This window comes from Ranitomeya imitator, chromosome 6 (assembly GCF_032444005.1).
Source record: "Ranitomeya imitator isolate aRanImi1 chromosome 6, aRanImi1.pri, whole genome shotgun sequence".
In the NCBI taxonomy this organism is placed as follows: domain Eukaryota; kingdom Metazoa; phylum Chordata; class Amphibia; order Anura; family Dendrobatidae; genus Ranitomeya; species Ranitomeya imitator.
In genome coordinates this window covers 242,415,212-242,427,989 of record NC_091287.1, presented here as the reverse complement: position 1 = coordinate 242,427,989, position 12,778 = coordinate 242,415,212, and the positions used below count along the sequence as shown (strand labels likewise).

The window sequence follows — 12,778 nt, the reverse complement described above, 5'->3', positions numbered from 1 at the left end:
GTTACCTGTAGATATTTCTGCTTCTAGTTCTTCCATCTTGTTTGTCAGGCTTCTGGCGTTTGCGAGCATGCAGTTTAGAGGATTTTGTTTTGTTCCAATCTCCTCGCTGTGGATTGTTTTAGAAATGTTCTTACCTCCCATCTGAGTATGTTTTCCTGGGTCTTCTTTGTTCAAGTCTAATGTTTTTCTTCCCGTCCCCTCTTCTTCTAGTTTAACGCCCTCCTGATGAGTGTAGCGAGTCTTCTGGCGAATGTGTGTTTCCCAGGTTTGTTGAGGTGTAGTCCGTCTCGGGCGAGGAGTCCATCGTACCAGTAATTCACACCGTGGTCCAGGAATCCGAATCCTTGTTGTCTGCACCATCGTCTTAGCCAGTTGTTTGCATCAAGGATCCTGTTCCATCTCCTGGTGCCATGCCCGTCTACTGGAAGGATAGAAGAAAAAACTACCTGTGCATCCAGTTCCTTTACTTTCTTCCCCAACTCTTCAAGGTCTTTGCAGATTGTCGGTAGGTCCTTCCTTGCCGTGTCATTGGTGCCAACATGTATCAGAAGAAATGGGTGGACGTCCTTGGAGCTGAAGAGCTTTGGTATCCTATCAGTCACATCCTTGATCATCGCACCTGGAAGGCAGCATACTTCTCTTGCAGTTATGTCCGGTCTGCAGATGGCTGCTTCTGTGCCTCTCAGTAGTGAGTCTCCCACCACCATACGGATCAGTAAAATACGGCTGATAGGAGCTGGGGCATAGAGAAGCATTGTACCGTATGCAATCCGTATTTTCAGCACCTTTCTTACGTCCGTAAAACACGGTAGTGTGATGCCGGCCTTAGGCAAAGTAACTCACTCTACATTCATGACCCTTGTCCTAAATTTCATTGTGCAACATTTCCTTCACGACCCCTGCCTTACTATTACTGCGGAAGTCGGATCCCCTGCTTTGATGTGGGCTCCGGCGCTGAGCCCACCTCAAAGCTGGGACATGTCAGCTGTTTTGAAATCGCGATTCACCCGCCGTTATTAACTAGTTAAATGCCACTGTCAAATGCTGACAGCGGCATTTAACCGTCGCGTTTCCGGCCATCGGGCCGGACATCAGCGCATTGCCGACCCCCGTCACATGATCGGGGGTCAGTGATGCATCTGCATAGTAACCATAGAGGTCCTTGAGACCTCTATGGTTGCTGATGCCGGATTGCTATGAGCGCCACCCTGTGGTCGGCGCTCATAGCAATGCAGGAATTCAGCTACATAGGAGCGATCTGATGATCGCTCCCATGTAGCTGAGCCGATCGAGTTGTGCCAGCTTCTAGCCTCCCATGGAGGCTATTGAAGCATGGCAAATGTTAAAAAAAAAGTTTATAAAAAATGAAAAAAAAATAAAAAAAATATAAAAGTTTAAATCACCCCCCTTTCGCCCCATTCAAAATAAAACAAACAAAAAAAAAAATCAAACCTACACCTATTTGGTATCGCCGCGTTCAGAATCACCCGATCTATCAATAAAAAAAAGGATGAACATGAATGCTAAACAGCGTAGTGAGAAAAAAATTTGAAACTCCAGAATTACGTTTTTTTAGTCACCACGACATTGCATTAAAATGCAATAACGGGCGATCAAAACAACATATCTGCACTAAAATGGTATAATTAAAAACATCATCTCGGCACGCAAAAAATAAGCCCTCCCCTGGCCCCAGATCACGAAAAATGGGGACGCTACGGGTATTGGAAAATTGCACAATTTATTTATTTATTTTTTTAGCAAAGTTTGTAAAAAAAAATTACCACTTAGATAAAGCGTGACCTAGGCATGTTTGGTGTCTATGAACTCATAATGACCTGGAGAATCAAAATGGCAGGTCAGTTTTAGCATTTAGTGAACCTAGCAAAAAGCCAAACAAAAAACAAGGGTGGGATGGCACTTTTTTTGCAATTTCATCGCACTTGGAATTTTTTTCCCGTTTTCTAGTACACGACATGCTAAAACTAATGATGTCGTTCCAAAGTGGAACTTGTCCAACAAAAAATAAGCCCTCACATGGCCATATTGACGGAAAAATAAAAAAGTTATGGCTCTGGGAAGGAGGGAAGTGAAAAACGAGAACGCAAAAACGGAAAAGGGCAAGGTCGTGAAGGAGTTAAAATTACTTGCTTGGCAAGGTGGTGTCTATGGCCAGGAAAGCATCAGGTCATTTCAAACAATGTTATGCGGCAAAGCACACCCTCCTGGCTTTGAAAAAACAAAACTTGCTGCCAGGCCACCATATGGTTTGCAATGTTGAAACTTGTTAGACTTAAACATTACATAAATTGCAGTGTTGGTATCAGTAGTATAAAGTGGTGTTGGATTAAATACAGCAGACAAACTGAGGCATGAGTTCCTATAAGATCCAACATTGACAGTGCAAGAGGAACATACGTCACCTACTGAAGCTCTTCAAAAAGGTGACAAAATTTGTCAGTAGGGACACGTGTGGAATCAACAATGTCATCCCCCTTATATTTATTCTGGAAACACTTACCAGAGTGCAAAAGAGGATGAAGGAAGAACAGCAATTTGCCCCAATTAATAACAACCCGGTGTCTGATAGTGACCCTCAAGGTCCATGTTACATGCGGCAGGATATGAAAGATGAGGAGCAGCAGCAGGTTGACATTGAAAGGGACATAAGCTTGGCACAGGCATAGTTCGAGGTTGACAGAGTGAACATTTTGTTGACAACGATGCTGACCATGACAGCCAACTGTTGGAGCAGGGTGATGAAAATGAACCAACAGGGGCCCTCGCTAGTGGAAGCTGTATGCTGGAATGATTGTTTGATTACATGTACATTGTTAACATCAAGTATGGGGATAACTATTGGATAGCCACACTTTTGCATCCTCGCAATAAAAGCAAAATGGAGGATTCTTTTCTGGCTTCCAAAAAGTAGCCCAAATTGGCTGTGTTACCTCCTCTGCAAAACATTTGGTAAATAGACACCAGCCATCAGCATGACTAACTAGCAGACCCCTCTGTGATCCCTGCCGACACAACGCACCTCTATCTGTGCCAGAGTTAGGGATATTACAAGTAGCCTGGGCAGCAGCTACAGTATATTTGACATGATGGACCAGATGTTTTATCTGCTATTTCGATAACCAGATGCATTTCAGAAAATCAGAAAACAAGGATGCACTTCAGCAAACAGAGATGCACTGTTTCAACAGTCAGGTTCAGTTGTGCTTTGACTATGTCTTTTCTCAGGCAGATACCCCAAATCCCAATCCCATGGACTTCTGGGACAACAGACTGGACCAGTTGTAAGAACTGGGCGTACTGTCATCTACAACCCCCAGTGTAAAGTCCTACTATGAAGAGTTAATTTAAGTAAAGGTGAAGTGGAGCTTCCTAAAGATATTAACATTTCCCCACCATTACATTGTCAAAGATTCTTCATACTAGCGTACTGCAGTGTTCATCAATATACAGTAAACGACTACCCTTGCAATGTGTAAGACAATGTAAAATAGCATACTTGCAATATGCTCCAATGTTTTTTGCTTGAGGAAAACAAACCAGGTATAGTGACATGATCCCTTTAAAACACCTTAAATGCAGTCTCCAATGTAAACTCTTACCTGATAGTCCAAGCGCACATATGGAATTTTCATTCTGATCAGTCTTTCAAACATTGATACTTCAAAATTAAAGTTTTTTGCCAGTTCATATACTGTAGTACTTGGACGAAGCTGAAAAAGAGATTGTCATATTAAAAGGGAATCTTTCACCAAGTTATTACCACCTAATTGAAAAGCAGCATAATGTACAGAAATCCCGATTCCGGTGATTTGTCACTTACTGGTCTGTTTGCTGCAGTTTTATGATTCTGGCTACTGATGAAACAATTATTTATTACTATAGGAAACCTGTTGCCATGCAGCCCTCTAGATAACCCTCATCACTGATTCGCAGCTTGCTGTCTAAGCACAGTATACAAAAAAAGCTGTCAATGACTGGTGTGGGCAGAGTTAGGGTATGTGCACACGTTGCTGATTTCCTGCGGATCCGCAGCGTTTTTTACTGTGCAGAAAAGCTGTAGATCCACAAGTGATTTACAGTACAATGTAAATCAATGAAGAAAAAAAAAAAGCTGTGCTAATGGTGCAGAAAAAGAAGGAGCATGTTACTTCTTTTGTGCGGATCTGCAGCGTTTTTGTACCCATTCCATTATAGAAATCCGCAGGGGTAAAAACGCATGAAATCCGCACAAATTCTGCAGTAAATCCGCAGCAAATCTGCACAAAATCCGCATAAAAAATGCATCAAATCCGCACCTGTGTTTTCTGCCAAGAGATGCAGAATCCGCACAAAAAATTCTAGAGGCAAATCCGCAACGTGTGCACATACCCTTAGGCCAGCGTCACACTTGCGAGTTATACGGACGTATGAGAGGCGCAGAAAATACGGATTGCATAAGGTACAATGATTCTCTATGGCCCAGCTCCTATCTACCGTATTTTACGGATCCGTATTATACAAGATTACCTTGTGCAGGCATGTACTACGGAGGACAGAGAATGAACTTCAATCCAATATTGCAGCCAGCATGTAGCCAGCGGGTAAGGAAAGGGTGAATCAAACACCCGAAAACCCCGCCTCCATGGCTGAAGATTGATCCCTTCAAATTCAGGTGACAATGTCCCTTTAATCTTGGGACCAGTTCAGTTCTGCTAAATTGGCTTAAATTATTATATGTGTATTGTACCTTACAATGAAACAAGGGAGGAGACTCTAAAATGGATATTAAATACAGTACATCAAACAAAAACTGTGATTGCCACAATAGGTTTTGGTTGTCATATAAAGGTTCCCATATCAATTGTTTTTATTTGAAGCTTCATGTTATCCAAGAAAGCTGCAACTGCGGATCCGCAGCGGATTGGCAGCAGTTTTCCTTGTGGATACAGTACCATATAAACCTATGGAAATCAAAATCCGCAGTGCACATGCTGCGGAAAAAAAAAGCGCAGAAACATAGCGTTGTTTATTCCGCAGCATGTCAATTCTATGTGCGGATTCCACATCGGTTTACACCTGCTCCATAATAGGAATCCACAGGTGTAAAACCGCAGGTGGAATCCACACAAAAAACGCGGAAAAAACATGGTAAAACCGCTGTAATTCCGCAGTGCAGATTTCCTGCGGATTTAATAAAATCAGTGCAGAAAAATCCGCACACCTTTCCGCAACGTGTGCACATGCCTTTATAGTAATATAGCAACACAACGATTACCCATTACCGTATATACTCGAGTATAAGCCGACCCGAGTATTAGCCGACCCCCCTAATTTTGCCACAAAAAACTGGGAAAACTTATTGACTCGAGTATAAGCCTAGGGTGGAAAATGCAGCAGCTACCGGTGAATTTCAAAAATAAAAATAGATGCTCCATACCGTTCATTATTGCCCCATAGCTGTGCCATATAGTGCTCTGCACCATTCATTATTGCCCCATAGCTGTGCCATACAGTTAGGGCCAGAAATATTTGGACAGTGACACAATTTTCGCGAGTTGGGCTCTGCATGCCACCACATTGGATTTGAAATGAAACCTCTACAACAGAATTCAAGTGCAGATTGTAACGTTTAATTTGAAGGGTTGAACAAAAATATCTGATAGAAAATGTAGGAATTGTACACATTTCTTTACAAACACTCCACATTTTAGGAGGTCAAAAGTAATTGGACAAATAAACATAACCCAAACAAAATATTTTTATTTTCAATATTTTGTTGAAAATCCTTTGGAGGCAATCACTGCCTTAAGTCTGGAACCCATGGACATCACCAAACGCTGGGTTTCCTCCTTCTTAATGCTTTGCCAGGCCTTTACAGCCGCAGCCTTCAGGTCTTGCTTGTTTGTGGGTCTTTCCGTCTTAAGTCTGGATTTGAGCAAGTGAAATGCATGCTCAATTGGGTTTAGATCTGGAGATTGACTTGGCCATTGCAGAATGTTCCACTTTTTGGCACTCATGAACTCCTGGGTAGCTTTGGCTGTATGCTTGGGGTCATTGTCCATCTGTACTATGAAGCGCCGTCCAATCAACTTTGCAGCATTTGGCTGAATCTGGGCTGAAAGTATATCCCGGTACACTTCAGAATTCATCCGGCTACTCTTGTCTGCTCTTATGTCATCAATAAACACAAGTGACCCAGTGCCATTGAAAGCCACGCATGCCCATGCCATCACGTTGCCTCCACCATGTTTTACAGAGGATGTGGTGTGCCTTGGATCATGTGCCGTTCCCTTTCTTCTCCAAACTTTTTTCTTCCCATCATTCTGGTACAGGTTGATCTTTGTCTCATCTGTCCATAGAATACTTTTCCAGAACTGAGCTGGCTTCTTGAGGTGTTTTTCTGCAAATTTAACTCTGGCCTGTCTATTTTTGGTATTGATGAATGGTTTGCATCTAGATGTGAACCCTTTGTATTTACTGTCATGGAGTTTTCTCTTTACTGTTGACTTAGAGACAGATACACCTACTTCACTGAGAGTGTTCTGGACTTCAGTTGATGTTGTGAACGGGTTCTTCTTCACCAAATTAAGTATGCGGCGATCATCCACCACTGTTGTCATCCGTGGACGCCCAGGCCTTTTTGAGTTCCCAAGCTCACCAGTCAATTCCTTTTTTCTCAGAATGTACCCAACTGTTGATTTTGATACTCCAAGCATGTCTGCTATCTCTCTGATGGATTTTTTTCTTTTTTTTCAGCCTTAGGATGTTCTGCTTCACCTCAATTGAGAGTTCCTTTGACCGCATGTTGTCTGCTCACAGCAACAGCTTCCAAATGCAAAAGCACACACCTGGAATCCACCCCTGACCTTTTAACTACTTCATTGATTACAGGTTAATGAGGGAGACGCCTTCAGAGTTAATTGCAGCCCTTAGAGTCCATTGTCCAATTACTTTTGCTCCCTTGAAAAAGAGGACGCTATGCATGACAGAGCTATGATTCCTAAACCCTTTCTCCGATTTGGATGTGGAAACTATCATATTGCAGCTGGGAGTGTGCACTTTCAGCCCATATTATATATATAATTGTATTTCTGAACATGTTTTTGTAAACAGCTAAAATAACAAAACTTGTGTCACTGTCCAAATATTTCTGGCCCTAACTGTATAGTGCTCTGCACCATTCATTATTGCCCCATAGCTGTGCCATATAGTGCTCTGCACCGTTCATTATTGCCCCATAGCTGTGCCATATAGTGCTCTGCACCGTTCATTATTGCCCCATAGCTGTGCCATATAGTGCTCTGCACCGTTCATTATTGCCCCATAGCTGTGCCATATAGTGCTCTGCACCGTTCATTATTGCCCCATAGCTGTGCCATATAGTGCTCTGCACCGTTCATTCTTGCCCCATAACTGTGCCATATAGTGCTCTGCACCGTTCTTTCTTGCCCCATAGCTGTGCCATATAGTGCTCTGCACCGTTCTTTCTTGCCCCATAACTGTGCCATATAGTGCTCTGCACCGTTCTTTCTTGCCCCATAACTGTGCCATATAGTGCTCTGCACCGTTCTTTCTTGCCCCATAACTGTGCCATATAGTGCTCTGCACCATTCATTCTTGCCCCATAGATGCTCCATATAAATCTGTGCCATTGCTGCTGCTGCAATAATAAAAAAAAAAAGCCATACTCACCTCTCTTGCTTGCAGCTCCCGGCATTCGGTCCCGGCGTCTCTCCGCACTGACTGTTCAGGCAGAGGGCGCCGTGCACACTATATGCGTCATCGCGCCCTCTGACCTGCACAGTCAGAGCGCAGAGACTCCGGGAAGACAGAGCGGCGCCGGGAAGATGGAGTGACGCCCGGCGTGTGGAACGCGGACAGGTGAATATAATACTCACCTAGTCCCGGCGCTGACGCTGCCCCTGCCTGTCACACTGTCTTCGGGTGCCGCAGCTCTTCCTGTCATCGGTCACTGGCACCGCTCAGAGGAATGAATATGTGGCTCCACCCCTATGGGAGTGGAGTCCATATTCATGAGTTTAATGAGCGGTCCCACGTGACCGCTGAAGAGGGGAAGAGCTGCAGCACCTGGAGACCGTGGGACAGGCAGGGGGAACGTCAGGAGCGCCGGGACTAGGCGAGTATGCCTCAGCGCCCTCTCCCCCTCACCCGCCGACCCTGCCACAGACCGTGACTCGAGTATAAGCCGAGAGGGGCGCTTTCAGCCCAAAAATTTGGGCTGAAAATCTCGGCTTATACTCGAGTATACACGGTACTTTCAATCAACTTTTCCACAACAGCTTTCTACAGGGTTAACCTGTACAACATTGACAATATTTTCGCTTAATGTAATTCATTATGTTGCATACACTGCATGTTGTATTTTATGCAATATCACACCATGCTCTCAAAATTGACATAAAAACAGCAAAAAGATGATCACAATAAAATTGAAATATCTATCCTCAAAAATCTAAAGAATGAAAAAAAAGACACTGTGAAAGGAGTCTGAATGATGAATTGTGACTATCCTTACCATTCAGGTTTTTCCCCTGTGCTGTTTCTGTGGTCCTTAGGGGTCACATCATCCAAATAAAATAGTTTTTTAAATATGTTATTAACTATACTTTCTACATGATACACAGTATGTATATATACACATATCTACCGTACATGCACAGCTATATACTACATACATATACCAGAATGTATTATATACATGTAAAAACATATATCAGAACATACCTGTTGATGGTCCCCAATAAGTATAAGGTGTTGACAACTGGAATTAAGGGTAGTAATGATGTGAGCCTCTAAAACTTCAGCTGCTTCTTCTACTATCACAATTTTGGGTTGAACATTTTGGAGCAACCTTCTGAACTTGGCAGCACCTAAATTTAAGTGAAATACAAGTAAAATGTTAGAGCGTATTAGTGACAATGTAGACAATAAAAACATACATGACGGCCTATAAAAATGTATGGTAAATGGCCATCACAAATCTGAACTATGAAACCTAAAGCTAAGACTATTTCACATAATTAGAATGTTCATGGATCATGCACGCAATCACATGTAATTATATCTACAATGAAACCTCTTTGAGATGATCACCCCAAACTGCACTAACTTGTCTTCTTCTAGAGATGTGTTTTTTTTTTTTTAAAGACATCCAGTAGCCACGATCTATGGGGGAGCTATAACACTATCGTTCTGGCCAGGACACACACACATGCACACACTTGAATATATATCCTATATCTAACCTGTGGTAGTCATGCCAATAATGTCAGCCTCTTGTAATATAAGCAGGTCTTCTTGATTCCTGAGTTCTGTCATCCTGTTGACCACTATTTGGTAGAGGTTTTCCACTGTAAATATTTCATTGCGGATGTCACACAAATATTTAGATCTCCAGCATCTGCAAAAATAATGTACGGTATGTTAGTGTCATTGATGAAATTGTAAAATCTATAAAGTCATCTCATGGTTCTAATAGTAACATTGAAGCCTGGCTTCATTATGGATTAAATGAGCAAAATGTAGCACTATATTAAACTCCACATGACCACTAAAGTGGGGACCCCTTCCTCCCCCGCTGTAAACAGGTTATTAAAGTTGGGTACATGAAGGATCAAAGACACAAAGTCCATCCCCAGCTTGCAGAAGAATGTGGGAGGTGACAGAGGTGACAGATTTATGTTCCGTGCATCCCTTTGTCCCGAAAACTGCAAGCAGAATTCTTCAGTCCAGACTCCAATATGAATATTGGGTTTTTATTTTTTTTATGAACGGCATAAATATGACAGATATGAGAGACATATTTTTGGCGTCATGACGAAGTGACGAACGTAGTGCATTGTCTTAAATCACTGGGTGGTCGTGATAGCACTTCCAAATTAATATTGGGCAGATGGATGACAATATATACAGTATACCATGTTTACTGTGTATGTGTGACATGCAGAAGTAGTGCTGCTGCTTCAAAAGCATCCAGCAACTAGAGGGGTTAACACAGTCATAGGAAACAGGGAGTGGTTAGCAGAGCCTCATGGGGATCTTGGGGAACTTGTTTACTATTCTGGCAGCAGCTGAAGGGGTGAGTGGTGCTTGATCTGTGTCTCACAAAGGTTCGGGGAAGTGAACCATAAGAACACAGGATTCCATTAAAGAGTGCAGCTGGACTAACCCCTCTACTGCTAGTTGAAAAAGTCTACCAGGAGCAGGAAGATATGGACTGGAAGGAATTGTGTCACAGGGATCATCTCCTTCAGCAACCCCCCTCCTCCATCTCACTGTGCTAGAAGGAATGCTATGTACTACTGTGCCTTTGTAAAGACTCGATCTGTGCTGAACTGTGCAATCAAAAGAGACTGTTAGTCAATGTGCCTTTAAGAAGCAGCTGTACTGTTTATGAGGCCTGCGTTTAAGAGACTTGCATTGTACTGGACGTGCTGTGATATTAAACTACACTGTTCATCTGTTCATGAGGTCTCTATCAATTGTGCCTGTGTGAGCAAGTGGATCCATCTTGTGCATGAGGAAGCTACAATGCATGGTCACCCTAAGTAACGGTTCCTCCAGAGTTCCAAAGAATTCACGAGACCTGTCCTGCCCCTATCTGAACTTAACGACATACATGTAACATTGGTGGCCCGTACAGGGAATTCTGTGCGGGAATTAGCATGTAGAGGGAAATGAGGCAAAGTGACTGAAAAATACAGCAGCACAGCAACTCAACTTAATTCTACTACACCAGTTAAAGGGGACCAGCCTTAAAGAAAGCTCACTAGCAGCAATGGATGCGGAAATACAAATGGACAGGGTAAGTGAACTGCTTCTTCAGCTAACATGTGAAGAATTGTGAGTAGTAGCAGAGCATATAAAGATGTCAGAAGAACAGATCTCTAAAGCACGCTCCCGCAGACAACTTGTAGCCGCCATTAATACACAGATGGATGAGCTGGGGAAGAAGGAAGCTGAACATGTCATGGGGATGTTGATCCAGGAGCTAACACAGTTTCTAACCGGGTTGAAGTTGGAAAATGGAGGGGCGGCGCCAATTACCAAGAGTGGGAATCTCCTTCCGCAGACAGAGCTACAGGAATTGGGAGAACAATTGAAAGCCTTAAGAACAGCCTTGCAGAAATCTACCCAACCCTCTGAACGTGTGACAGACTCTGACAGAACCTTGACCCTGCTTGGGCTAGATAAATCAGGAAACCAGTACTCTCCAACACCATAAATCACCATAAGGAAAGAGTTCAAGATCCTGGGACAGATTGGAGAGTGTGAGCAGAAAGAGAAACTGTCTTGTATGAACTTGTCAGACCAGATCGATGTAGGATTACAGAAAGGCTACCAGCCAGATGAGATCATTGAGGAAGTGTTGAAAGCTAACAGCCCAGGACTGAACATGCACAGTATGCTAGATGAAAAGTCAATTGACCCTACCACAGTTGAAGATGATTTTAAAAGGGCACTATTAAAAGAGAATACTTCAGAATTGTTCCACCCCAAAGTTTCTTGCTCAGAGACATTGAACTTAAGGATACACTGTTGTTCGCATCCATGGATGTAGGAGCGGAAGAGAAGTTTGATGCTGGGTTAGTCCAGAGGAAGTTCTTGAGATTATTGGGAACGGGCTTAATGAGCAAAGATATTGGTACAGCTGAAACAGTACTTAGAAGATCCTGACATTCTGGACGAAGTCCTAATTGAAAAAATAAATGAGGTAGCTAGTTTGGAGTCAGAGTGTAAGGTTTTAGACAATTTGCTATATCTGCTGTTATTTTTAATAGAACCTAGTTTTCCCTGTCGGCAATTTTGCTTTCTGTTCTGCTGTATCTACTTTGCCCTTAACCAGCATGGAGTTCTCAGTTTCAATGTTTCCGCCCTGTTCTCTGCCACTTGCCCTTTTAAGCAGCATCAGCTGTTTAATCAGTGCTTCAGAATCAAGTCTGCAGCTTACCTGTCACCTTGCTCCTGGAAGACTTGGACTTATTATCCTAACCACCTTCTACTTCAGATCCTTGGACATGTGTGGACTTAGGAATCCCTCAGCTTACCATCAACATTGGCAAGGGAAGTAGAAAGAGAACCTTTAACCTGTTTCTGTGACTAGATGGACTTAAGGTTTATTCCTGCCTATCTTGTCTCCTGCCTGCAACTGTGTTAACCCTTACTTGTATGAAGTAATACAAGAACTACTTAAACAAGCCTGTGTCTTCTGTGTTTCCTTGCACCCAAGCACAAGACTCTATAAAAACTGTATTTTATATTTGACACAGAGAGCGAACAGAATTTAATGGGCTCTGCTCCTAACACCATCAATATGAGTCAGCTGAGGTTGGAGACCCCCGGTTGCCAGTTCAAAGATCATTATGAAGACCCTCCAGTACCACCGCCGAGAGTAAACCTTAAACCACCAACAAAAGGGAGGACAGCCAATGCTGACTGGCAAGAATAGGAGAACTGTGAGCTGAGTTGATGGAGGTAAAAGAGTTGATTAGTTCCAGGCCAGAATCTGTATCTCTCAGACCCAGGAGTGGGTTCTACAAAAGAAGATACCCAGCGTGCCATTCATCAAATCAGTGTGCAGTATGTGTCCACTGTCATACTCCTGGGAGGAGGATTCCTCAGTGAGTAAAGATAGCCTCATCAGCCTAACCAGTGAAAGGTGCTATATACAGTGCCAGAAAGATCGACTCCTGGTAAAAGCACCGTGGGACGCAGGAGCCCAAGCAAGCCTTTTAAATGAAAAATGGAGAAGGCACCA

At 43.1% G+C, this 12,778-nt stretch overlaps 1 protein-coding gene across 1 annotated transcript in view; it reads right to left on the bottom strand.

Annotated features, from left to right (window-relative positions):
- The window catches only part of LOC138643350 (NFX1-type zinc finger-containing protein 1-like), a 245,980-nt gene that overhangs the window by 20,602 nt on the left and 212,600 nt on the right, over positions 1 to 12,778 (bottom strand). The window contains exons 13-15 of the mRNA XM_069732272.1: positions 9,267 to 9,421; positions 8,746 to 8,891; positions 3,621 to 3,731 (exon numbers count right to left, since the gene is read on the bottom strand). Of these exons, the coding sequence (XP_069588373.1) occupies positions 3,621 to 3,731; positions 8,746 to 8,891; positions 9,267 to 9,421 (412 nt within the window). The remainder of the gene's footprint in view (positions 1 to 3,620; positions 3,732 to 8,745; positions 8,892 to 9,266; positions 9,422 to 12,778) is intronic.